This window comes from Lepisma saccharinum, chromosome 26 (assembly GCF_977018435.1).
Source record: "Lepisma saccharinum chromosome 26, izLepSacc3.1, whole genome shotgun sequence".
In the NCBI taxonomy this organism is placed as follows: domain Eukaryota; kingdom Metazoa; phylum Arthropoda; class Insecta; order Zygentoma; family Lepismatidae; genus Lepisma; species Lepisma saccharinum.
The window spans coordinates 12,140,126-12,167,838 of record NC_139254.1 but is presented as its reverse complement, the minus strand read 5'-3'; the positions used below and the strand labels follow the sequence as shown (position 1 = coordinate 12,167,838).

General features: G+C 36.0%; 1 protein-coding gene across 1 annotated transcript; it reads right to left on the bottom strand.

The window, feature by feature from the left end:
- Positions 1 to 942: 942 nt before the first annotated feature.
- LOC145979381 (sodium channel protein Nach-like) lies at positions 943 to 27,713 on the bottom strand. Its single transcript, XM_083112250.1, has 4 exons — positions 27,616 to 27,713; positions 26,700 to 26,852; positions 14,142 to 14,345; positions 943 to 1,117 (listed from the first exon to the last, which is right to left on the bottom strand). Exons 1-4 carry the CDS (start codon positions 27,711 to 27,713, stop codon positions 943 to 945), a joined length of 630 nt encoding a protein of 209 aa, XP_082968376.1.

The window sequence follows — 27,713 nt, the reverse complement described above, 5'->3', positions numbered from 1 at the left end:
AGTAAGAGAGAGAGAGAAAGAAAATAAGATAGAGAAAGAGAATAAGAGAGAGAAAGAGAGTAAGAGAGAGAGAGAAAGAGAGTAAGAGAGAGCAAGAGAGAGAGTAAGAGAGAGAAAGAGAGAAAGAGAGAGAGAGAGAGAGAGAGTCATAGCTAAGCAAAGAGAGAGAAAAGCAGAGAAGTTATAAACGAAAGATGACAGACAGAGAGGGAGGGACAGAGCTAAATAGGAAGGAAGAGAAAATAGATGAAGGAGAGAGAGACAGACATAGTGAGACAGAGAAACAGAGTAACAGAGAAAGAGAGGGAGAGAGTTAGAGAGAGAGAGAGAGAGAGAGAGAGAGAGAGAGAGAGTTAGATAATTTATAGCAACTATGACAACCGAGACCGACGCCATTGCGAACAGTGCCTCTTTGATGGTGCAGTGGTAACGTTGTCACCTTGTGATCAAGGAGTACCTGTTCGAATCCCAGTGGAGGCACATCGTGATCCGGTTGTCAGATTAAACTGAAGGTTCAGTCCCGATTAATCTATCTGTGCATAAAAGTAGACTTAAAGCAAACTGCAACAAACAATCCAATGCAAAGAAGATAAAAAACTTAGTTTGAAACTAACTAATCTACTCTTTTGCAAAACCAGATCAGGATATAATTTCGTTACTGGTTAATCTACTAAACGATGAGTGAAACCAAACAAAACCAATCATTCAACCTCGTGACGATGATGACGTAGTTTATTTTTGTCCGCGCAGTGTCTTATTGGAAGATACAGTGTGCCAACTCAATCAGTATTAAATATTGACTCCTCCTCACTTTTGTTGCATTTTCATCTAATTTAAATCAATCCATATATTCTAAAACACTCAGGCCCATAAATCCATTTCTTTATTGTTAAGATTCAAATTGTATAAACCTTTTACAAAATAAACATAAGAAACGTAATGTCATACCTCTAACATGAGTTCCGTAATATTCACATCGGGCACCCCGTTCACAAACCAACACCTCTCATCTGATCCGAGAATAGAACGGGGTACATATAGGTACGGGTAGATCAGATGGTTGAAGGCATTCATGGTTTCCAGATATGTACTCAAATCTATCCTGTCCTTAAGTCGTCTGTATTGACAAAGAAATACATACGCATATAGTAGTAGTTATAGTTACAGAGTTGTAGGGTTTAATGAAAATATGGGGCAACTTTAGGAATTTATTCATCTTGAGAAGAAAAGAAAAAAATACATCAACATGGAGCCGGAAATTCCTAATTTCTGAGCATAAGACTTGGAAATATGATCATAATGCACACCAAGACTTTTATTTATTGGAATTATGATGTAATCTGTTGACACTGCCTTGAAGAAAATCCACTTCTGACATTTGATTCCGTATGTTTATGTGGAGAGATGATAAAAGGTTTTATGTATTAGCATGGGTCCGTAAATAAGTACGTACAGTGAGATGCACAAGTATTCCTCGGTAAATTATCCATGAGTATTTTATGTCTCTTGAATCTTACGTGTTTTAAAGGAATGGATTTTTATATATGCTGGTGGAGAGGTTGTCAGCAGCTTGTTTGACGTTTTGCATCAACTCTCGAAGCTCACATTGCATGAAACAAAGAGAATAAACATGCTGATGGACAATTTACCTGGTAATACTTACGCATCCCACTGTACCCTTAAAGAACTAAGAATTTATCTCTAAACTGTGTACAGATAATATCTTAGAGAGTGCTAGACACACACCCTGTAAGTAGAGGGAAATAGGGCATTCACCTGACGACCTTGCCCAAGGTCATTTGATACCATAGCCTATTTGGGTTAAAATTAAGCTATTTTTTCATATCTTCTGATGTATTTAGCTACTTCATAGGTGTAGCAAATTGTCTAATCATGCTACGAATTCTAAATCCTCGTACTATGATGATTAACATTCTTGAATATCTAGCTTGGGAATATTCTATTCTCTATCAAAGACTACAACTGAGTTTTCAAGACAATTGTCAAGTGGCTTTATTTCTGATCCAAAGGTAGCTATGCCCAGTCCCTCATATAGGTTCATAAGCTGCTGGTATTTTTGGTTGCTCCAAACTTTTTGAAAATACATACAAGTGTCTGTTGTTCCAGTGTAACCAATTGGGAGCAAGCTGAAAATTATCTACAAGAAGTGTAGTTTTTCCACAATCAGATGGACCTACAGTGAGGCATCTGAGATTGTCAGGGAGCAGCACACATTTTTCTTTCTAGTTTCTAGTAAATCAGGCAAACGTCCATGTTGTTGTCATAGAATTATTTGGTCTGTGGTTATCCAACTTTTTTCTGGAAGTCCCAGCCATTTCACTAATAACTTTTTTTCTACGTAATACTTTCTCAATAAGATATGTATCAGTTTTGCTAAATCTTCCTTTCAATATTTCATTGCAATTGTCTTTTATTATATATGTATGCCTGTTCCCTGGTAAGACTTCAACCACAGTGAACAACTCTGTACACTAATTTTTAGTGAAACCCTTTTCAAAATGGTGTTTCAATTTGCTAACTCTTGTTTGATCTATTTTGTACTTAGGTTTCTTGGTTGTGTCTTGTGTGTAGAAATCAATTGTAATTCGTCAGATTTAGTTACTTCAGCAGGCTTCATACGTATGGTTCTATGTATAGAGTTATTGTAATTATGAACAAGATCAGATAAAATTGTTACCCACTTATAGTTACCTAGCAAACTAAACTGTTTCCACATACGATTTTTTAGTGTCCTGTTGAATCTCTCAATTATGCTAGCTTTCAAATTACTGTATGTAGAATAATGTCTAATATCATGCTGGACCATTAATTTGGTGAATGTGAAATTGTAAAATTCGTTTCTTCTGTCTATTTGTAGGTGACGAGGTATTCTGCCTTGTTCAAAAATAGATTTAAAGACCTCAGTGACACAAGCTCCTGTTTTAGATTTCAAAGGAACAGCCCAAGCATATTTACTAAAAGTGTCTATTACAGTAAGCAAATACTTAAAACCATGATTTATCTTATTCAGATTTTTCAAATTTCCTGCGTTCATTTCAATAAAATCAGCCTGCCATAGATCATCAATTCCTTTTGTTATCACAGATAGTCGTTTGTAGTTACGATTAGCTGGTCTGTGTAGTTCATTAACTATATCTTCTCTAGACATTGTGTCTGGTAAGAGAAGATTACATAAAAGAGATTATCCTCAGGGTACAATTCTTTAACTTCAAATAATAATTGGTCACCAGTTTCAACATCAAAAACAGACAATTGTTTATCTTCATGTATTTTATATTGGTTGGTATATTTTTTTACTGTAATATCAAGTACAAGAATTTCATCACTGTGATCGTTGTGTTTTGTATGACCAAAAATATTATTACGCATTTTGGTAATGATTATTTATTTTAGGATAAGTGATTTTCAACTCCAAAAACAGAGGTATAAATTTATCATAATCTCCCAGCAACTTTATCTACACTCAATCATTTGCAGATCTATCATATGTGGTGATAGTATACATCTTATAATATTTAATACGATAGATATTACTCCCACTAAATATTTTTATCTCACCTTTGTTCTCAGGATTAATAGTAAATTGAAGTTTCCCACCAATGGGAAATTTGTATTAATTTAGATTTTTATTAAAAATATAAAATATTTTACCATCATTATATTCTGTTAGGATACTGTTCAAGTGAATAATTAGTAGTCCATTTAGTTTGGACAAGAGATTAGTGAGATTTGGTGGGACTATCTGAACAGGCACTTCCATAGCTTGTTTTCTAAACCCAAACAGATTCATGGATATTTTATTGGCAAATATTACATTGTCATCTCCTAGGCAATAGTGACCCCATAGTAATGTATTTCACATGAGAGAATCTATCTCTTGTCATCCTCCGAATCAAGGACAATTTTTCTTATTTTATTTGTAGTTAATATATGATCAATACTTTGGATTCTCTTCTCCTCCCTCAGTTTGGGAGACTTAGTTTTGAGACAGTTGTGATAATCGTCAAAGGAGAGTTTATTCTCTACTATAGTTTTACCTACTCCCTTGGTTTTTTAATAGTTTCTTTTTCTGTTCTAATTGCATACATCTTTGCTCGTAATACAATAAATTCCTTAATAATATCATTACTTTTTTCATCTTTTAGTTTGCCAGGCACCCTTTATTGTACAAAGGAATATCAAAGCTAGGAGGGTATGAAGATGTATCAATATAATCAAACAACTTATGATGTTTTATATCTTCATACAGATTAGGTGTCTTGATATGATATATAAAACTATCTGTGTCCATAAACAGAAGAGAAAGGTCATTTTTATAAAAAGGCTTCATTGTATCATAGTGAAGCTGCAGCATGTGTAGCTTGGACATATCCAGAATTGAAGATCCCACATAGATAGGTTTGTGAAATTTGAACCAAAGCTTTTCCATTTGGAAAAGTGACAAATCTACATGATATATTCTTCTTAATTTAAATTTTGTATCTGCCAGTAATTTATTACACTTTTTTGGATCAGAGACTAGTCTTACATCTACATGCTTCCTAATATTCTCCATAGTCTTACCATAGACAGCATTATTCATCAACTTGAAGAAATCCTTATATAAATCTGAAGTAGCAAGTGTTTTGTGTCTTGTGATAGTTTCAATAAAAGGCCTCAATCACTCTGAATGCTTGAATCTGAGGACTCTTCGAATTTGCACTATATGAACCTTTTTCTCCATTAAACATTTGAGATTCTTATAGTATATGACATATCTCTCTTTAGGGTCAAGAGTCATCAGAAGCTTCTTCTGTTTTGATTCAGGTGGACACTTGAACTCAGGAGCTGGTGGTAAATCAGAAAACAGATTGTGTAACTCATGAGGAAAAACAAGATCCACCTCAGCAAAGAAACCATACTTAGTATAATCAAAATTTTGTATGTCTATTGATGTAGGTTGTATCCACTCAAAATCACCATAGGGGAGTTTCTGCATCATTGAATAACCATGTAAATGATTCACATCAACATAGAATATATAAAGCTAGAGGGTTCATTTGGATTATATTTTTTTGTCATATGTGTATTGTTGGCTCTTGCATATCTTTGTGTGCATTGTACTATGCCCCCATGTATAGCTCTTTCTATAAAAAGAAACATATCCACATCTAAAATAAGCTCCGGCTCAATTTTTGTTTTTAGCAACATAGCTGACCAAGCTAACCCTGGGAGACTATAAAAATGTGCAGGGTCCAATTTATAGATATTCATAGACAATTTTCTAAAAGCTTGTAATACGTGAGCAAGAATTGTCACATCTAACTTTAGATAAGCATCATGGTAGTTTTCCAGTGTCTTACACCATAATTTCTTCCACATTAGTTGTGCATGATGGTAATCTTTATCTGTAATATTCTTTTCTTTGAGTTGGCTGTAGAACTCCTTGAGAGGAGGAAGAGATTCATCATTAAACTTAGTATGGTCAGTTACATATTCATATGGATAGACCAATTTTTGTCTAATATGTTCTATGCCTAAGAAAGGAAAACTATCAGTTGTAATTTGGAACTAATCATCAGATAATTTGTTGACAAGAGCATCCAATACAGCAGAGAGAAATCTCATAGAGTCTAGAAATCTCATCTTATTAGTGCCACTACCAGGAATCTTCACTGTTTTGCTGAGACTGATATATCTCTCTTGATTTTCTGCTAGGACTTCTATATTTTCTGTATCATAACTGAGATGTTTAACCAAATGGTGGAAATTATAACCACTGCCAATATGGAAGAATTTGTTTCTCTGTACTTTGAGATTACAATTATCGCATAAGGGCCCAAGATTTTCTCCTGTGAAATGGTCATGATTATGAATTTTCTTGTTTTCATTTGTAAAATATGAATTGCACTGTGGGCAAATCTCAGTAGCATCATACAATTGCTCTTCAGCAGCAGATGAAAATGTTCTTGATTTACACAGAGATAATACACTACCAATTTCTCTCACTTCTTCTCTTATTTTTTGGAAGAAATGTTTGACAGCATTAGGTCCTGTGTATACATAAGGCTTATTAGGTTTTGATGAATTTCGCCACACAACTATGTAACCATGACTACAGATCTCATGAAGCTGAAAAGGTGTAGTAGATGATATTTCAGGATCAGGATCTGAATAGTTGAGTAATGCCTCAAAATCTACTATTATTATAGCTGGGTCCACCAACAAGGCCTCGTGTTGTTTGAATTTCTCAACTTCTTTTGGTTTGGGCTTAATCATACGCACAGGCTTGTTCTCACCACAGTATTGTTTGTGCTCTTGAAGTTTCTGGATAGCATCATAGTTCTGATTATGAAATATGGACAAACACCTAAGACAAATCTTGATTTCCCCGTGATTCTTGGTTGCTTGGCTTCTAACCAGTCGGGAAAGATTACGAATTAGACAGTAATGGAAATGCTTATCATCTGAAATAAGTAACAAATTGATAACAATAGTATTATAATTATTAATGTTACTTATTCTGAGAGGATATACAATTTTTTTCTCTATAGGCATACACATTGATTGCCAAGAGTTCTTTTGCCTGTTTTTGAAATATTGTTATATCAGATATAGCAACAGGATACTGGATATTTGACATAATATGTTTATACTCTGTCTCATACTGTATATAATGATGAACTAGCTCTGGATTGTTTTTCCACTGAATTGGGTAAACTTTTGCCAAGACACACCACAGAAAACACTTGTTATCTTTATTTCTTATATTGACCACAACTTTGTTGTTCTGAATATCTACTGGAAGAGGGACATAGGTAGAAGCAGAAAGAGGTGAGAATTGACTTATTTTCAGTTTTAGTTTAAGTGGGAGTCCACATAATTTCCAACCAGATCCTTTAGCCTCAAATTCCTCATGTTTTGTAAGCAATGTGTCCATAAGCTGGGCATAGATTTGTTCCAAATTATTTATATCACTTAAATATATAGTCTGAGTCTTGAAACAATGGTGATGTATATGACATGTTTCATCAGGTTTCTCATATTCAGAGGATAGAGTAGTATTAAACTTAATAGATTTATTTTTAAGTTCTTTTCTCAGGAGTTCTATTGAAGATTTTATGTTCTTCAAGAAATTGTTGATATTACAGTGTTTCTGATTCAAAAAGGCTATCATTGAGACGACCTTATGAATTAGCTACACCTATGAATTAGCTAAATCCATCAGAAACTATGAAAATATAGCTTAATTTTAGTCCAAATAGGCTATGGTATCAAATCACCTTGGACAAGGTCGTCCGTTGAATGCCCTATTCTCCTCTACTAATGTACTTAATTGCATTGTCTAAGCTCAATAAATGAACGTTAGGGAACTATTGAAAGTGTGTTCATTTACTCAAATTTCTGTAGATAGTGAAGAAATGTACAATGATAACAATACAAGTTATTATCTTTCCTTACAACAGACACTGTCTTATAAGAAACAAAATAGTTGACAATTTTTACTCTAATAAAGTTTCAAGTGGAATCTTCCTATCGTTGCTACACTTTAAATCTTTGAAAGTTCTCTTAGCTTCACATCTAGTGACGACTTTTGTTACCAGCATAATTAAACGGTGAAGTATCCAAACGTGAAAGTTATGGGTATTTTAATCATCTACTCGGTTCATTCGTCTACATAAAAAGGTTTAAAATGCAGTAATTGATAAAAGGAAGTAGGGACGTTTACGAAAGAGACAAATATCGCACTATGAAATTTCTGTCCAAACATAATAGACATGCCGCATTTACGTACCCAAGGAAGATGACCAGTGGTGGAGGGTAGGTACTACCAGATCCACGAGAAAAAATCTGCAGGACATAACATACAGTGCATGGGAACATGCATATCTTGGAAAATGTCGGATTAACCTAAGGCATATTTTGTTGTAATTTATTAATGTTCGAATTAATGTTACACATAAGTTATACTAAGTTATACTCTCTCTCTCTCTGTACAGGTTGCTTGTAAGATAATACAGTGGAACCTCTATTTTATGTCTTGCAAGAGACCAAGATGAAATGAATTTAAAATGCGGAAAAAAAATTCTAGAACGTAAAATCGGGGTTTCACTGTATGTTCAAAGTAAAGTCTACAAAATTAACCTATTAGCATGCACTATCACTCGAAGCATAAAAAGTATTTGAAGTGACACCAAACAATTCTTACTGCCTCTGTTACGCTTTCAATTCATAATTATTGAAATCATACCTGATCAAACCAAATTCTCCATTCTCAATTATACGAGAAATTAGTTGATAATTTTCTAGACTTTACTTTGAACATACAGGAAACCCAGATTTTACGTTCTCGGCTTTGTATTTTTCCACATTTTAAATTTATTTCATCTTGGCCTCTTGCAAAACATAAAATAGAGGTTCCACTGTATTATCTTACAACCAATCCCCATACAGCACACCAAGTTTCATACATATTTCAGAAATATTACAATCTTTCATTTATGTTTCTAACATTCTGGTTTCGCGTTGACGTTATAGAAAGCATCAGATGAAGTCCCAGTTTTGTTTCTGAAACATTGCAATGTTACAGTTTCATTTTCTAGTTTCTGCAACGTCTCATTTTTCTTACATCTCTGAGAAATGTTTCAGAGACATTTCCGCAACGTTGGATTCAATCGTCATGCATGCGTGGCGGCCATCCGGGACATTTCCTGCGGCGGCCATGTTGTTACCTTCAACACTGACCGGGATTCGTGCACATCTTATGAAGAATAATGTTGTTTATTGAGCGGTAAGTTGAATATTATTAATGCCAAAGTGTGTTTAATTTTGTTATACTTATGCACGCTATATATTTAATCTGTGTTGTGTAACGTGTGTGAAAAAGTGAGTGGAAACAAGGCAGTTCAAGCCAGTGTTTAAAGAAGTATTTTGTTTTGTTTGTTCAATTAAAATATGTGGACATAAAGAAGCACTGAACTTCTCCACCTCATGAAACTATAATCGCGAGAAATAAGTTGCCTGGTCGAGACGCAAAGTATTTCCCTGCATGTTTTTACTGTTAAAAAATAGCTATATAGTTTTCGTTTACGGTTTTTATTCCCCCCCCTTAAATTTTGCACAAAATTTGTCCTCTTCTTTTCAAAAAATGTTGTTTCTCACTTCCCTGTGCGTAGTGAAGAGGCGTAGAATACCACGTAAGTTGTTACGTTCAGAGCCTCTATCTAATACAAATTGCGAATCAACTAATTTGTTCTGTGACATCGTTACATAATGTAAGTCTACGGCAGCACCACAGCCATGGTCATACTTGTTAGATCAGCTCTCGATTGGTTGTACAAGCTATCAAGAATAAAATTATCCTATGAAAAAACCTTTAATAATAGCTCAAATGAACATAGTAGTCATAATCAAAATTCTCTTTACAATGAAGTGCAATTATAAACAAAACAAACATGATACTGGCTTTAAAAAAAAGCACAGCCTTCTGAAAGTGACAGTATGCCATGACTACTAGTAGTGTCACAGTGCCATGACTGGACAGTGTATATTATAAAAAAATGACTAGCTATGCCAGGCTATCAAGCTAGTGTTTATATAAGTATTTTGACCTGTCTGATTATCCACTATAATGTGAGAAATTCTTGTTATGAAATACATGCAAAATCAGAAGAGATTTTGTTGTATACTTTCATTTTTTCATGCTGCTTATCAGGTTAGGTAGATAATATGCAAAGCTAGCTTTCCCTATATTTCCAGTCATCAATCACCACATGGGTAAATACTTTCATTTTTTCATGCTGCTTATCAGGTTAGGTAGATAATGTGCAAAGCTAGTTTTCCAATATTTCCAGCCATCAATCACCACATGGGTAATTTTTTGTGTGACAAAACTTAATTCCTAATTATATTTCTCTCTTAATCACTTGTTAGGTTACTCACTTATGTTAATCATCTCTCTCTTTCTCTCTCATGTAGTCTTGTATAGTTTTGTTTCTCATGAGGCTTGTGATGCCCTCCATATACCTTATTCATAATTTTTTCGTAATTAGGTAGGTAGAATTATAGATTATTGACAAAAATAAAATAAAAGGTTAAAATGTAATTATGATGCTGCAGGATTGCACAAGTTGCAGATCTTGTATTTAACTTGGCATGTTAAAAGAAAGATGAAACATGAATTTTTTTCTGCGGAATGCCGAGGAATTTTCTAAAAAAGTAGATGGAAACACTGATTTTCAATAATATTAACGATTTGGATGTTACATGACATATTGAGCATTCACTAAAAATCTTTATGCTAGTTCTGAGCAAGTAATATGAAGTAAAAGCATTTTTTCTTGCCAAAATTGAATCTGTTTTACGGCATTCCCTGAGGTTACCTTTATAAAAAAACTGAATGGTGCTGACATGAAGAATGTAAATTCTTGATGTTGCTCTGCAATTTTCTTCAAGGCTATGATGTTTATGACTCCAACAGTTAGTTTTTATGCAGATTTAGCAGTAAATGAGTATTATATGGCTGATTTAAGATTAGTTTCTTTCGCAAGAATGATCATTTTTGGACAAAATTTGGATTTCAAGTTACAGTAATTCAAAACTATGAAACAATACAAGTTGAATATACTAGATTTAGGTCATTTGTGGTTCAATTGTTATTATTAAGTTTCAAGAGGTAAAAAATTGGTAATATTTAGTTGTTTTTATGCTAAAAATCCATTCAATCATCATTTCTTCGTTATTAGGTAGGTAGAATTATGGATTATTGACAAAATAAAATAAAAGGTTAAAATCAAATTATGATACTGCACGATTGCACAAGTTGCAGATGTTGTATTTAACTTGGCATGTTAAAAGAAAGATGAAACATGAAATTTTTTTCTGCGGAATGCCGAGGAATTTTCTAAAAAAGTAGATGGAAACACTGATTTTCACTAATATTAACGACTTAGATGTTACATAACATATTGAGCATTCACAAAAATCTTTATGCTAGTTCTGAGCAAATAATATGAAGTAAAAGCAATTTTTCTTGCCAAAATTGAATCTGTTTTACGGCATTCTCCGAGGTTACCTTTATAAAAAAAACTGAATGGTGTTGACATGAAGAATGTAAATTCTTGATGATGCTTTGCAATTTTCTTCAAGGCTAAGATGTTTATGACTCCAACAGTTAGTTTTTATGCAGATTTAGCAGTAATTAAGTATTTTATGGCTGATTTAAGATTAGTTTATTTCGCAAGAATTATCATTTTTGGACAAAATTTGGATTTCAAGTTACAGTAATTCAAAACTATGAAACAATTCAAGTTTAATAAACTAGATTTAGGTCATTTGTGGTTCAATTGTTATTATTAAGTTTCAAGAGGTAAAAAATTGGTAATATTTAGTTGTTTTTATGCTAAAAATCCATTCAATCATCATTTCTTCGTAATTAGGTAGGTAGAATTATGGATTATTGACAAAAATAAAATAAAAGGTTAAAATCTAATTATAATACTGCACGATTGCACAAGTTGCAGATGTTGTATTTAATTTGGCATGTTAAAAGAAAGATGAAATATGACATTTTTTCTGCGGAATGCAGAGGAATTTTCTAAAAAAGTAGGTGGAAACACTGATTTTTACTAATATTAAAGATTTGGATCTTACATTGAGCATTCACTAAAAGTATTTTTGCTAGTTCTGAGCAAATAATATGAAGTAAAAGCATTTTTTTTTGCCAAAAATTCAATCGGTTTTATGGCATTCTCCAAGGTTGTTACTTTTATAAAAAAAAAAAAAAAACTAAATGGTGCTGACATGAAGAATGTAAATTCTTGATGTTGCTTTGCAATTTTCTTCAAGGCCAAGATGTTTATTTTACTTGTGCAAAATATTGTTTTTTGAAATGAAAATTCTGACCAGAATTGATATTATGACATTATTTCCTTTCAGGAAAAAATGAATGTTACTGCACTCCAACAAGAGGTTATAGCGGAGAACCTGCAATGAAATACTTCTTAAGAGAACAGAAGCAATTGTATTTTGACAAATTTAGACAAATAAAGAATATATTTTATGAAAAATAAATAATAATTTTTCTTTGAAGTGATGCATGTCCAATTTTTAGAGTTCAATGGTGACATGGATAGTGTCTGATCACTCGCTGGTGTAAAAAAAATTATCAAGTATGCTTATTTATATTTATTTGGTTCTTTGAATTGATGTTTTAAGTCCACTTTATGCACAAATAGGCTAATCGGGACTGGACCTACAATTCAAAATGGGATCTGTATCACTGCAATGTGCCTCTACCAGATTTCTAACCAGAAATCTCTTCATTACAAGGAGTTTAATTCAATTTCTCAGTGTATTCTGAAACTGACCAACCCATCCTAACCACCATAACAACGTTGAAAGTCAAACATGGGTGAAATACAAATGATTAAAAAATAATAGAAATGAGAACATATAATTATATCTTTGAAGTAATAATTCAATGGAAATTGCTCACAAGTAACATTAAGAGAATTAATTTTTCTAACTAGTATCCATAACCTCTGATACACACTGCACATTTAATATTATAGAGAATGTCAAAACTTTTCATTGATTTATAAATTTTTAGTTATTATTCAATTATATTATTCGTATTGTTACTGCCTAAAAATTGCTAAAGTTTAGCTTGTCTCCACTTTGCACTTGTGAATTGATATTTATTTCCCAGTTCTGGTTACTGGTTCATTTACTGAATTTATTTTGTGGTCATAGTGTATCTACATTTCTCCAATTATGTAAGTATATAGGATATTATTACATTCATTTTGAATTTTTATTTGAGATACGTAAAAGGTGAGAATGTCACATATTAAATTTGTATCCGAAAGTTATATTTGATCGCTTTGCAATCAAGGGGTCCCGGGTTCGATACCCGGTGGAGGTACATAGTGGTTCGGATCCCACTTTAAACTGTAGGTCCAGTCCCGATTAGCCTTACTGTGCATAAAGTGGACTTAAAACACCAAATCAACAAGTTATATTTGAAGACGTGCTCAATTTGTGATGTTTGAAATTAATTTGGAATATTGCTGTGTAATTCTGAAAGTTCGAACACCATATAGGTTGAAAACCATACATGTGGAACATGTATTCTGTCCAGGAAAAATGTTTTTATTCATACAGACACATTAGAGTAGAATTTTCAGATGACCGTGACTCATAGAATCATGAATGAATTTCATACAACATTAAATGCTTCCAGCCTCTCATCTATTAGTAGAGGGGACGGGAGCATTATGCTGATCACATCACTCAAATCCCACCTTCTTTGTGACAGGATGCAACAAACCACGGAGAGCTTATTATTGCATGTAAAACTTTACACAGATTTGAAGGTAGTTTAGGATTTGGTGGCGAATACGAGTATTTTTCTTTTTTTAGTTGTAACTGTTGTCTGTTGTGAATGAATGTGTATTTCGTACTTTTATGCACTTTTCCCCCCTGGAGAATAATTGTAGCAATTGAGATACGTGGTCATTTGAGGAGAGTTAAAATAAATATAATTAAATATCATTCCTAATTAGGTATCCAACATTGTGAATTTTATTTTCAGGAAATGATTTACAAATAAATATTGAAATAAAGGGGCTTAACCCCAATAGGCCCCCTTAAATATTTCACTCGTGAATACAGTACTGATTCCATTCAATATAACCGTAATGTAAAATTATATCACTGTAATGTAGCTGAAATATCACAAAACCTTACGGACATGTTTCTGCAATGTTACACTGACATGTTTCTGCAATGTTACATTGACACGTTTCTGTAATGTTCCACTGACATGTTTCTGTAACATTACGAATGTTATGTTAGATTCGCGGACATTTTTACATTGCTGAAACATACCTGAAACATCACAGTAATGTTTCGCAATGTTGCTGCAATGTTACAATGTTTCACGAGTTACGTATCCGTAACATATCTGAAACCATGTTGTGCTGTATGGGTCTTTAGTAAAGTAAATTAATTTTAACATTAATAAATCACAACAAAATATGCCTTAGGTTAATCTGACATTTTCCAAGATAGGGCATATTCCCATACACTGTTGCAACGACACAAGAATTAAAAAGTAACTTGGATAAACGTGTATTTACCTGTCGTAAAATTCTATTGCTTTAGACAGTTGCACTCTGCTTACACTGCAAACAGTGATGGCGGGAAATGGTATTTCATGCAAGGGAAGGTTAGTGTCGTCCACTATTGTCACAATTGGGCTGTTGTCGTACTTTTCCCATAGGGTGTAGATCATGTAGCTAGCACCTACCATTCCCAATACACAGACTACAGACCACAACAACCTGCAGACAAAGATTATCATTATTAATATTATTATTATTCAATAGAAATACGTGAAAAATATTTTCTTCAATGTTACATCATGCTCTTCTCAGCCGTGTCAATAGTAGTGTGTGCAAGAGGGGTTGAATACCTGCCATATGCTGCACATGACCACGTTTCCCGAGTCTTAATGTGCGAAAACCTTTAAGGTGAGGTGTGACAATTTCGCACTAGGCATGCATTTATTTACATATCGTCGGAATGGGCACTGCTACTAAAGAAAATCCACGCATAATTTGAGAGTATGAATTTCTCCCCACGTTGCAAGTGGAAGCGGTTTTTAAAGTTGATTATGAAGCTAGATACCGCGTTTGGAAAATATGATGAATAAGTATTTACAGAATCCCATTTATTCCTTATGGAGAGACAACTTCAAATTCAAGTTACGGCTAAACAAATCGACTCTTTCTAGCGCAAATATCATCTTCAATGGATCCTCTACCCGATTATATGCTTTTTTCCGCCATCGGAAGTTTGATATCCCCAAGAAAACGAATAACATAATTCTCCCATAAGCGTAATGCATTTCGCCTTGCCTCCTACGGCCATCCTGGCAGTGTTGCCAAACCTGATGCGCAGAAATGAGCTAAATTTCAACCTAAATTGAGATAAAGTTGACTTTCAAGGAGCTAGATTTACGAAGGCTGGATAAAGCGACTCTCATGGTAATTTAAGTGTCAAGGGGGTAGGGGAGCTGCTATTACCGGTAACTTTAAAGTGATGACAATCTATTCTTAGTTTCCATCATCTAGATCTGACGGCATCACCCATCTCAATAATCCTCCGATGGTAGTATGAATCGAAAATAAGGGATTACCGGATAACAATATTGTCATCATCACCTTAGCCAAGGTGCTATATAAAAACAGATGGGGAGGTAAGAAACCAGTATAATAACGTCACGTGCAAAATGTATACGCATGGCAAAAGTTGGTCTATGTGGGGCGGGGCTAGTGATGGCATCATATTGGGGCATGAAGCGTGCTACGTCTCTTTCGTGGGCAAGTTAAGGTAAAGCTCCACGTTATGGGCGCCACTATGCTACGCCCTTGGGGGTACGTACTTAAATAGAAAATACTTCTTCTTCTTTTCTTCTTTCTGTTTTTGGAAAACACTTCTTCTTCTTTTTCTTCTCTTTGATTTGGGAAAAGGCTTCTTCTTCTTTTCTTCCTTCTATTTTGGGAAAAGGCTTCTTCTTCTTTCTGTTTTTGGAAAATACTTCTTTTTCTTCTCTTTGATTTTGGAAAAGGCTTCTTCTTCTTCTTTTCTTCTTTCTATTTTGGGAAAAGGCTTCTTCTTCTTTTCCTTCTTCTAATTTATTTCTTCCCTTTTAAATCGTAATTTTATTTATTACATATATGCGCTCGCTTTTCCCGTTTCACAAGCTATACTTATAGAAAGATTAGGGGCATCTAAACTGACAATAGCGCCACCTCCTATGTAACGACCAAAAGGGGAATAGCCCAGGCTCGCTAACAGCAAGCGCTGCCTATGGCCCAGTGCGTCTAATAAGAAGCGCAACCGTAAGTGAGTGCTTCGGGGCGTTTAATTTGACCACAGCGCCACCGAGGGACGGACAAATACAAAAGCTGACGATGTTCTCCTCGTCAGAGATTCAAAAGGAGAGAGACATACATTTCTGAATTCATTTGCTCACTTATTAACTTAATTGTTTCATATATGAGCATATTCTTAATTATCTTAATTTGCTATATACAACATTTCATTCACTCCTTCTATAATTTTTATACTCTTCCTTTATGTATTTTTCATTTACTATAATATATATAATCGCTCTTCTCCGCGCCAAGTTTTTACAGTGAACTCTGCTTTTCTTTATGTGGCGTGCTGCCATCTGTCGTCGCTCTCGGGAAACAGTTCTTCCTTGCATTTTTCATTGTCTCTTCGGAAATGGCACGTGACAAGCGGGTGCCACAGTTCACAGCAAAACGAGTGCACAAAGGAGCCAGATCTAACCCCAAAAGAGCTAAGTTGGCAACAGTGCTCCCCAGCTGACTCGGAGAGAACGACCTATGGGAAATGTCTCTCTCCCCTTAAGATAACCTGCAGACTTCTGGCACGGAAATTTCGCGCTTCGGTTCCGCGCGTTTCCGTGTAGTTGGCATTACACCATTGACTTCAATAGAAGCAAGCAACAGAAGTTCTGTTGCCGCGTCTGTTGCGTTCTGTTGCCGCGTCTCAATGGGAGTTAAGCTTTAAAGACCAATTCTGAGAAGGAACTTGAAGAAATTCGGAAAGGTTGGATTAATGTTGCTCAAAATATAGGAAAATGGAAGGTTTGTCTTGCTCTGGCAAGAAACCACTGGGTTTAGGATTGCCTGAGAGGTAGTTAGTTTCATTATTCCGTTCACTGCCCTACTTATTTAGTAGGTTTCACAAGCTGGTTTCTACAAGACAAGTATACAAGAGTCATACCATGCCAAATCAACACAGATATGTACAATTTCCAACCTGACCATATCCGATTTTCATGACATTTGGGGAGTTGAAACTATGCATGGAACATAGCAACTATGAAAATTTTTAGTCTCGTGCGTCTTGTAATTGTTAAATTATTCAAGGTCAAAGTTAGCAGAAATTGCCCTTTTTGAGCCCGCTTAGCTATACTAAATCTGCTGTAACTCCGCCCCTATTTTGCCTAGGAAGCTCAAATAAAGCTTATTGTACAGGGAGTTGAATAAGCTTTCCAGTGATATATAAGAAGCACACCTTTGGATAAAAATATAATTTTGTCAAGTGACCTTGACTTTTGACCTTGAATATCTCAAAACATGTCATCACCAAAAATCGTGAAGAAAATATATTTGGTCCCTCATGCCATACTATAAAACATATCAAAAAATCATTCTGGGACTGCAATGGGATCAGAATATACAAAATAATATGTTTAACTATGTGACTGATAAAAGCCTCATTACATGAACTATGACGAGTCAAAAGTCCCTTAACACCCCCTACAAAATGTAAAGGAGTTATCCTGGTCATGCAAGAAATAGGTTAGGCACAGGGAGAGCCCTAACTGTGTGTGTCAAGCGCAAGTCCGGCACATTGTTGACCGCCATATTGAATTCAACGTAAAAATTTCAAAGGAAAGGGTGTGAAGTGATATACAAATCACGCTAGAACTTCACGAGAAATGAAACGGTGAAGGTTTTTCCAAAGTATCTTTAACCAGCAAAAAGTTATTACTGCATGCTTGTAACCATTTTCTCCTTTTCGAGGTGTTGAAAACAAAGTATGATGAATGCTCCTAACGTGTTAGGAACTCGTCGAGATCACGCTGACATCTCGGGAGGGAAAGAAGTATACGCACCATTGCATATGATTTTAATCAGCAACATTCACCAAATTCTTGAATAGTGGAGAATATTGGGAAAAGTATCTCAAACAATTACGTGACACTTCCTTTGGAATAAAAAAATCTTCAGTGACGAGGCTAATTTTTATGTTCACGGTAAAGTTAATAAAAATTATATGCAATACGTGTGATTTGATAATCTACAGTAGACAGATCCCAGCCGAATGGTTGTTGCTGGTAAGCTAATGATGTGTTATAGTGTATGGAGAACAGGAATGGTTGGTCCACATACAAAAACGGAACCTTATATGGTGAGGGCTTCTTGGATGTGACCACACTATGTGAATATTTTGGCAATTTCTTCATGGTAAATTTCTAGGTAGATTGATGGGCTGACGGGGATCTATTAAAAGGCCTGAACATTCCACAGATCTAACATCTTAGGAGGACTTTTACCTTCAGAAACATTTGAAGAGAATGGTGTATGCACTAAAAGTCCCTGATATTGACCATCTGAGAGAAGGCATAGTTGCTGCTTGCTATGATGTTGCACCTGCTACATTGCCAAATGTTCTATGTGAGTGTGAGAGACGTCAACGAGTGTACTCACAGGAATATTGACAACACTATAATGTGCATATATCGTAAGTGAAAGGTATGCATATAACGTTTTGCTGCCTAAAAATAAGTTGGAAAAACCTTCGCTGCTTCATTTCTCGTGAAGTTCTAGCGTGATTTGTATATCACTTCACACCCTTTCCTTTGAAATTTTTACGTTGAATTCAATATGGCGGTCAACAATGTGCCGGACTTGCGCTTGACACACACAGTTAGGGCTCTCCCTGTGCCTAACCTATTTCTTGCATGACCAGGATAACTCCTTTACATTTTGTAGAGGGTGTTAAGCAGTGGCGTGCGGTGGCATTTAGACTAGGGTACGCAAGAGAAATACGTTAGTGAAATCCTTAGTGGATAATTTACCAAACTTTGAAAACAATACTAGTGGCTGTATCAAATGCATTCATATGAAAAAAAAAGAGATTTTTGCCGCATTTTTTGGTATGTTAAAGGAAGCAGAATTTAAGCTTCCTTTATGCACACTAAAGCTGATTGAAGTTAGTTGAATTGTAATGGGATCTAATTCAGGATTTCTTTATATAAAGATATAACCTTAAAACGCTACCGGAGAGATTCAGATGTAACACGATATTTTATATTTTATATACCGGCTTCGCGAATATATTCTCAAAAAACGTACAGTTCAACAATTCAACCTTCATGCAGCGCGATGCACATTAAACGGGAACGAAAGGACAGACAAATGTTTAAATAAGTAATATCTTAGTTAAGGGTTGAGGAAGAAATACGCACATAAGTAAGTTTTTTCCTGAAAATGCCTAACATACCATTTAGGTATGTTACCATTCTTCGTAACTCCTGCCGGAGACAAGTCCTTCAATTCAGGAACAGGCCTTCCATTTCGGATTATTTCCACTTTCTTTTCATAACTATATGACAAAAAACCCTCTCCAGATCGTCATCAACAACTCCCGATTCCATATTATTTCTATTTCACCTCTTCACCGCACTGACAAAACAATAATAAGAACGAAACACTGCAAATTTCACACGCAAGACGGAAGAAACAAAAAACGTTAACCTCTCGCGATAACAAGTGTCTCCTCCCTCGAAATAGCCACTCACATTTGTAGATGAATGGATCAGGGTTGTCAGTCGACGAGATATTTTGTAGAATGAAGAAATTACGGACTCTCGTAGAAAATGCATCAGAATAGAATGGTATTAATCCAAACACACTTCAAAAGCTCAAATAAATGTTGGGCAGGGTTCGAAGTCCTGAGGGGGGAGGGAGGGATTTCCCCCCACCAATAATCTTGGCCTCAAAAATCCCCACACCAAAATTTCCCGGGGGGAGGGAGAGTTTTTGTTATAACAATGAAAGATGAAGGATAATATTAAAAACATACACTACCTCTTCAAGAGATCTTTAACAGATCCACACCAATAGCAAAATATGCACAATAGAAGTAAAACAAGAATGCAAGACAAATATAAATATGATGTTAATAGAAAAACTATTGCATAATAAAACGATTCCAACTATTTTTGTAATTTATTGACATCTTTAACCAGTTAGTAAATGAATTAGTTTGCTACTTTTTAAATATCTGATGTATATAAAAGTAACAAATTGATTTCTTTCTATGTATTTATTAATAATGCATTTTTAAATATTTAGAAATTCATTATTTTTTTATATTGAATGACATTATAAATATATATATCATAATAATATTATGTATATATGTACAATATGCGCGCGTGTGTGTAGATTGAGATATCCCCCCACCACCAATATGATTTTCCACCCTTATGTTCGGCACAATAGAACGTCCATTTACATAACTTTGCAACGTAAGGGAGCGGGGGTACATTCGAATCCCATAGTAAGCATTGTGTTTATGTTTCTTTCTTTCGTTCATTTATATCGTCGGGTCAACAGTCAACACCCATCCTTATCATAAGCTGAAATGCAAAGTGACACGAATACAATTTTGATCTCTAGAATGAGAAAGACAGATAATGAGAATGGTGTGAAACATGCAATTTGTCCATATAATTTCCTTCTGACACATTGACATGACAACGCCGAAAAGGGTTTCAGGTAAAACGCAATGCTCAGTCGATCACTCCATTTCCCTCACCTCCCGATAAACATTTTCTTGCCTTCCGCTCCGATTTCTATGTCAGTAATAAATTTTTATAACGCATAATAAAATAAAATAAGCGTGTCTGTCCAATGTTAGTAAACTAAACATTAAAGAAAAAATATATGTTGACTACTACCAACACTGCAGACGCTGCCAAAATCTTAGGTACCCTGGCTTCTTAGAACCATGTGCTTTGAACAGGAAAATGCAGCGTGGGACGAGCGCGGGAAGACCCAAACATATCGAGGAATATAGAAGTATTTTAGGAAGAGCATTCCGAGACACGGAGCTCTCCCATTGGCCAGAAGCAGCAACGAGCTCTGACGTGACCAAGGGGATCTGTCAAGTGGCGAGGCTCGCGTAGCAATGGAAGCTTACGGGAAATATTTTCATTTTTAATTGTCCATATCTTGGTTCTATTAACCATTTGCAGCAGAATAATAAGCAAAACGCAAGAAATAAGACCTAGGCAATAATATGAAGAAGTTTACAGCACGCAATTACAATAAATGGCGTTATACAAATCAAACAAAAAGTAATCACGACTATCCTCTTATATCGCCCCTACATTGAAATCTGAAGTTGCGTATGGGTAAATAAATACAATTTTACGTATTAAATATTTCGCTACCACACCAATACTTATTATCCTTCATACCTTCAAATTTTCACAGATGTTTGTTATTAATAATTTGTTCATTATAATTTATATATCTAGTAATACATAGGATGTCGCTGTTGTTATATGACGTCGCTTTTCTACGTATTTAGGGTAACCGCAACAATAAAAATGAATGATAAATTTGATAGGAGCGTAGACTAGATGAGTGTGGGAAGCACTGGTGTACGCAGGGGGGCTTAAGGGGCTGCAGCCCGCCGAAATTTTTAGAAAATAAAAATCAAATGAAGAGAGTAATGAAGTAAAAAAAAAACTTTAAAATGAGCCCCGATAACTATTTCTGTGTTTGAATAACTTTCAAAACGAAGGATTAAAATGGTAATTGGAGCTCGTATCTAATCAAAATAGAACAGCGACAACGGGATATCAGCGACATTGATTTTCGGCGATACATTCTATGAACCAATCTCATTCTGTTCAGTAAAGGTTAGATTCATGGCACTGAACCCGCGTACAATTTGAATTGAATTAACATAATCCTTGAGTGAGGTGAAAATGGGTTTTGGATATATATATATATATATATATATTTCTTTTGTAGATGTGAAAATCTTTAACTAGTGATGCACACATGCTTTCGCTTACATTAAGGTTTACACTATGGTAAAATTGCAGAAATATTCTACCTAAACTGATTTGTGTTTAAAATACCGTAACATCAAAATAAGTTTTTTAGAAATTAATAAATAAATAATAAATGGATAAAATGCAGTGTCGTGGGAAAGCGTAATCCCTTAATAAATTCAAAGAAACTCGTGCCAGCTCGATGGCGAATCTGGTCAACCGCGTGTTCGACTTTGAATCCCATCACTGAAGTTCCCGACTTGGAGTCACGTCGTGGGCATTGATGTTCTTTGTGCCTGCCCTTTCATCAATTTTATGTGATCAACACTCATAGCCGCGATTAACCAAAAGAGGTAAAAAAGCGACGTCAAATAACAAATACATGAACAATAGGCCTGGCCTCTGTCTTGGTTTAGCAATGTGATTTGTTAATCACTATACGGTGGAGGCCGAGGCGGAAATAAATATCAGTAAGAATAAAAATTCATTACAACTTACCCTTCCTGGAGACTTATGATTTTGAAGACGATGCTACCCACTGTCGTCTTTTTCTCGCTGCACTTGCTTCCATTGACTTGAGTTTCATTAGTTTATTCAAATGTCGAATTCCAATAAAAGTTCTTGTTCTGACATACAGGGAAATCATCTTTTCGTTAACTCCAGGAAATTTTGACTGAAGTACTGTCTTTAGAGTGTCCATAACTTTATGTTGCTTGGAAACAGTTGACCCATGGAAGGATGCGAACACAATCTCAAATTGAATAACTTTTTCCATATCCGAACCACTACGTGCCTCCACCGGGTACCGAACCCGAAATCCCTTGATTATAAGGCGATGACGCCACCACTACGCCATCGGGGAGGCCATCAAAATAGAAATAGATGTGGTGCCAGATTCCTTAAATCCCCAATTGGTACACTCTGCAACAGCACAAGAATGTTTACCTTTGGCACGCTTATTCATGGTACAGACACCGAATACACGTAATACGACCTAAAATTACTCCCTTTAATATTCAAGACAAACAGCACAAGCACTTCTGTAAACGAATACCTGATCGCTACTACTGGACCTGCAGACTTTTCTGACATCTGGGAGAAATCTGTGCCTCGAAGTTGGCTTATACCGAACAATGAAAGCGGAAACTGGAAGCAATTACTTTCCATTTGAATGTTCCTAACTGCAGGTATGAACCCCCTCGGTGTAGCCTACGTCAAATCGTCTGTCGTATATCCCTTACCTGGAGGAATGGCTAGCGTAACGCTCTATGGACTCAGAAGCGTACCCTGGTTGAGGCATGGGTGTGTATCATTGTGTGTCTTATCTATTTCATCTTTCATTTTCATTTCATTGCCCTAGTTTGCTCTATATGTTAAAAAGCGACGTGAAATAATAAGACAGATTGATTGAATTGGCGTTTCAAGTTCAGTTTATGCACATTGAGGCTAATTGGGACTGGACCTACAGTTTAAAGTGGGATTAGAGCCACTATGTGCCTCTACCGGGTATCGAACCCGGGATCCCTGGATTATAAGGCGATGACGCCACCACTACGCCATCGGGAGCCCCTCAAAATAGAAATAGATGAGAACGTTAATTAATTCAGTAACGATCTCGCTACCCAGCGAAAGTTTGAAAGTTTAAGGCTCGAGTCCCGCCTGGACATTGTGTCCCTTTGCGGGTGTCCATCTATTTCATCTATTCATTACTCATCCTCGCCTTCCAATTAGGTAAAAGTTACAGGAAAGCAACCCAAAAATAAGAAAAAAATATTTGCCTCGTAATGACGCAATTTGACAAGGACGCCCGCAAGATTTTTTCACAGGAGAGGCAGCAGTGCTCAAAGAGGGAAAGGTTTTGGAATGCTATCTCTCTAGTTAAGAAAATCCTCTTTAAAGAAAATTCCCCCACTAGGATAAATTGCATAGACATCCTCCACCCACTGCATTTTCTCTATGATTTTGCAATATACTCGTACTTATTATGTTACGCACCAGTAACTTCAATTAATTCTTCTCAACAATAAGTCGCCCCAGCAAAGAAGTTGCTTAGATTCTACTGCTGGAAATTTTTAAAATACAACACTACCTGAATATATGTACAATATATTGACATAATTTGATGCATGTTTCTTCCGTATAAAAAAAATACTACGTGTTAAATAAAAATTAAATAAGAAGGATACTGTTATAGACATTCGTATTTTTGAAACTGATGGCAATATTTGCATTCATACGGCTTAGAAGTTTATTATTGCGTATCTGTAACTTCATAATAATAATAGTTTTACTCACACGCACACAACACCGAAATTTTGGATCTTCCCGTGGATGCAACTCGACAGGTCTCATACCAAAGACTACAAAAAAGCCTAAATATAGGGTCGTTACACACACACACACACACACACACGCACACACGCACACAAAATATATATATCCTGAGGACAGCCCAATCGTATTATTTCCACGTAGTACACCCTGGACTGCATTTTGCATACTAGTGACTAGCGAGGCTCTGGCGTCTGGACTCTTGGCCATTATAATCCTTGGTGGGGCTCGTCCTTACATGTTTATGATTGTCCCTTCAACCACCTCATCTTATCACGATTCATCCTCATCTTCGCGATTAGCCTGAAGTAGCAGAAAAGCGAAATAATAACAAATCAATATGTATGTATGTGTTGTTCATTTAAAGATCTCTTGGGTTGATCGCTACTATGAGGATGAATGATGAACTAATGAGTGGACAATAAGACAAACATTGCTACTATATGCCTTACTATGGTTCAAACTGGGGCCTCTGGATTCCTAAAGCGTTATGCTGTCATGGAGACCCGTTATATACATGTACAGGGACTTACTTAATCCTTTCCGTTCAATCTTACTCTCTCGATCCTGTTGCAGTTATGTCCACGGTATAATTAATTAATTAATTAAGTTAGTAAACTATTTGCATAAAAATATGCGCACGAGACTCTACCCCGACCCCCCTCCAGCACACACAGGCATTTAAAATTGTTTCACTTTACGATTTATCGGGTGTTCTATCTATTGTGCTCGTCTCAAGATGAGACTCTCATCTAATAATCATTTAACTTCATTGGTGTATCTCGTAATCAAGGGGTCCCGGGGTCGATACCCGGTGAAGGCACATGGTGATTCGGATTCCACTTTAACCTGTAGGTCCAGTCCCGATTAGCCTTACTGTGCATAAAGTGGACTTAAAGCACCAAATCAACCAATCAACCAACCAACCAACTTTATTGCTGCGTGTAGAAGTGTAGACAAATAGTGTTAAAGAACCAAAGACATGGATTCCCTTTTTGCTGAATTCAGCATGAATTTGTTCGTTTGCCATCCTCAGTTAACTTGAGAAGGTACGGGAAAGCAGCGAAGAATAACTACATGTTATAAACATTGCTTCCCAAGAGTTATAACCGTCTCTATGAGGCGATAAACTTGTATGATTTTACATGTTATTAAGCGGCCCGCAGCTGAGGGATCCCCTTTTTGACGTCACTCTAGCAGAAGACCTTCACGTGCCGCCGTAGCGCGGGAAGCCGGAATAGCACCCCCTGCAAACATATGTTGGGGGCTGATCGGAGCCAATGGGGATTGCCCTCCGAATTTCTAGGGTTCCCAACAGAGGCAGCAGCTTTTGCTCGTGGAAATCGGCAGAAGCCACGGTGGATGGGGTGGGTGCGGGCAACACCGAAGGCACAATCGGGATCATTCGGGCAGACGTTCGGGACTGCCTGGAGGGCCAGGCTACTCGGGCAAGGCAGCAGCGTTCTCGTACGGAAGATAGAATTTCTGGCAGTGGAAGGGGTTTCGGAGAGACGATTGTTGAATTTTCATGCTCCGAGAAGGTGCGGAAAATTATTTTTTTTCTTACGGTGTTGTGGGTACGCAGTGAGTACCTTGCGTACCCAGAATGCACGCCGCTGGTGTTAAGGGACTTTTGACTCGTCATAGTTCATGTAATGAGGCTTTTATCAGTCACATAGTTAAACATATTATTTTGTATCTTCTGATCCCATTGCAGTCCCAGAATGATTTTTTGATATGTTTTATAGTATGGCATGAGGGACCAAATATATTTTTTTTCACGATTTTTGGTGATGACATGTTTTGAGATATTCAAGGTCAAAGGTCAAGGTCACTTGACAAAATTATATTTTTATCCAAAGGTGGGCTTGTTATATATCACTGGAAAGCTTGTTCAATTCCCTGTACAATAAGCTTTATTTGAGCTTCCTAGGCGAAATAGGGGCTGAGTTACAGCAGATTTAGTATAGCTAAGCGGGCTCAAAAAGGGCAATTTCTGCTAACTTTGACCTTGAATAATTTAACAATTACAAGACGCACGAGACTAAAAATTTTCGTAGTTACTATGTTTCATGCATAGTTTCAACTCCCCAAATGTCATGAAAATCGGAGATGGTCAGGTTGGGGGATGTGTTGATTGCGCATGTAATGACTCACAAGCATTGTATTGAAATCAATGAGGTAGGTAGAAGTTCTAGAGTAACTGAAATGGTGAGCAGCTAAAGTAGGGCAAGATTTTGATTTTGCCTTAACAAAAGACAATCGATTCCAGACTTTCTATCGCTCTACCTTTTCGAAACTCATCTAGTTTAAAAGAAGTCCGTCATCCTTGTGACTTAAGATTAATCAGCGTATGGCCTAGTTTGAAAATTAGCTGGGTAGGAAGTTGTAGAGCAAATATAAAGGCTAATTTCTAGCAATGCAGCCACGCCCCGTAGCACATCGCGCTACAACGCCAGAGGTTCCGGGTTCGAATTCCAGCCTGGATGTTTGTGAGTGTCCATTCATCAATTTCATCACATCATCACTCATCCCCATCTTCGCAAATTAGCCACAAGTGGCATAAAATAAATCAAATCAATCAGTCAATCAATTCTAGCAATGCAACAATATGATTAAGAAGTATGCAGTTATAGTAAGACATTTAGTTTAAATGTGAACACAGGTAATATATAAGTCTATTTCGTACTTGTGTACTGGATCATGTTCTTGGGATACAATATACCGGAACCCATGCAAAGTTGTATTTTCCATGTAAGTCTTCAATAGTCTACTGGACGTCTTTCTCTTTTTGGTGGGCGCTACGTATGGTACGAAATAACCCTTTTGCTTCATTTCAAGCCTGGAAGAAGAATATTGAACATTAGTGTCGTGTGCATACCCTATTGTACTCATATGTTAACACATAAAGGATTAGCGGAGAGAGAGAGAAAGAGATATAGACGAAGGGATAGAGAATAACAGAAAGAAATATAAATAAAGTGAGAGGAAACTAGAAGAAATAAAAAGTTACATGCAGAGAGATAGAAAATGACAGAGAGAGAAGAAGAGAAACAACTAGAAAAAATATCAAAGTAGAGAGGAGAGAGAAAAATGGAAAGCAACTGAAGGAAAAGAGAAGATATAAAAAAGATGGCAGATCAAGTTAGAGAGAAAAGAAAAATGAGAGAGAAAGAATCAAGAGACAGGGAAATAGAAAGAGAAGGAAGTGAAACAGAGAGATTTAAAATAGCCAGAGAGATGAAGACATAAAACGAAACATGAAAGGATACAGTAAAATAACGGACAGGCCTGGGGGAAAAAATAAAAGTCCGTTATTAAGAAATGTCCGCTACTCAGAAAAGAGTGTAGGATGTTACACAATAGGGTAAGCATATTACAGTACGTACTTTACGAACATGTTTCTCCACCCCCTACATTCAAGGAACAAAATACTGTACTACATACGGTGAAGTTAAATTTACTAAAGTATCCCTACATACATTACAAATTTCAAAAAAGAAAATACAGTACATGTAGTGTAATCCTCATTTCAAGTCCAAAATTTAAGGATGTAACTTTTTTTTCTTAAAAGGTCACTAATCTGTATCTTTCCAACAGCAAACCGCACAGCCATGTCTCGAAAACTAAGTTTATCTTTCTCGTAGACATTGATGGCTTCAACCTTTTCCTTTAAAGTCAGTCGTTTGCGTTTCTGCGACAT

Bases quoted from the DNA above. Each gene is read 5' to 3' on its own strand.
- LOC145979381 (XM_083112250.1), bottom strand. From the start codon at position 27,713: ATGTCGCAGAAACGCAAACGACTGACTTTAAAGGAAAAGGTTGAAGCC. The intron at 26,853-27,615 runs GTTTGCTGTTGG...TTCTTCTTCCAG, and splicing joins TTTCGAGACATGGCTGTGCG to GCTTGAAATGAAGCAAAAGG. The intron at 1,118-14,141 runs GTAAATACACGT...TTGTCAATACAG, and splicing joins GCAATAGAATTTTACGACAG to ACGACTTAAGGACAGGATAG.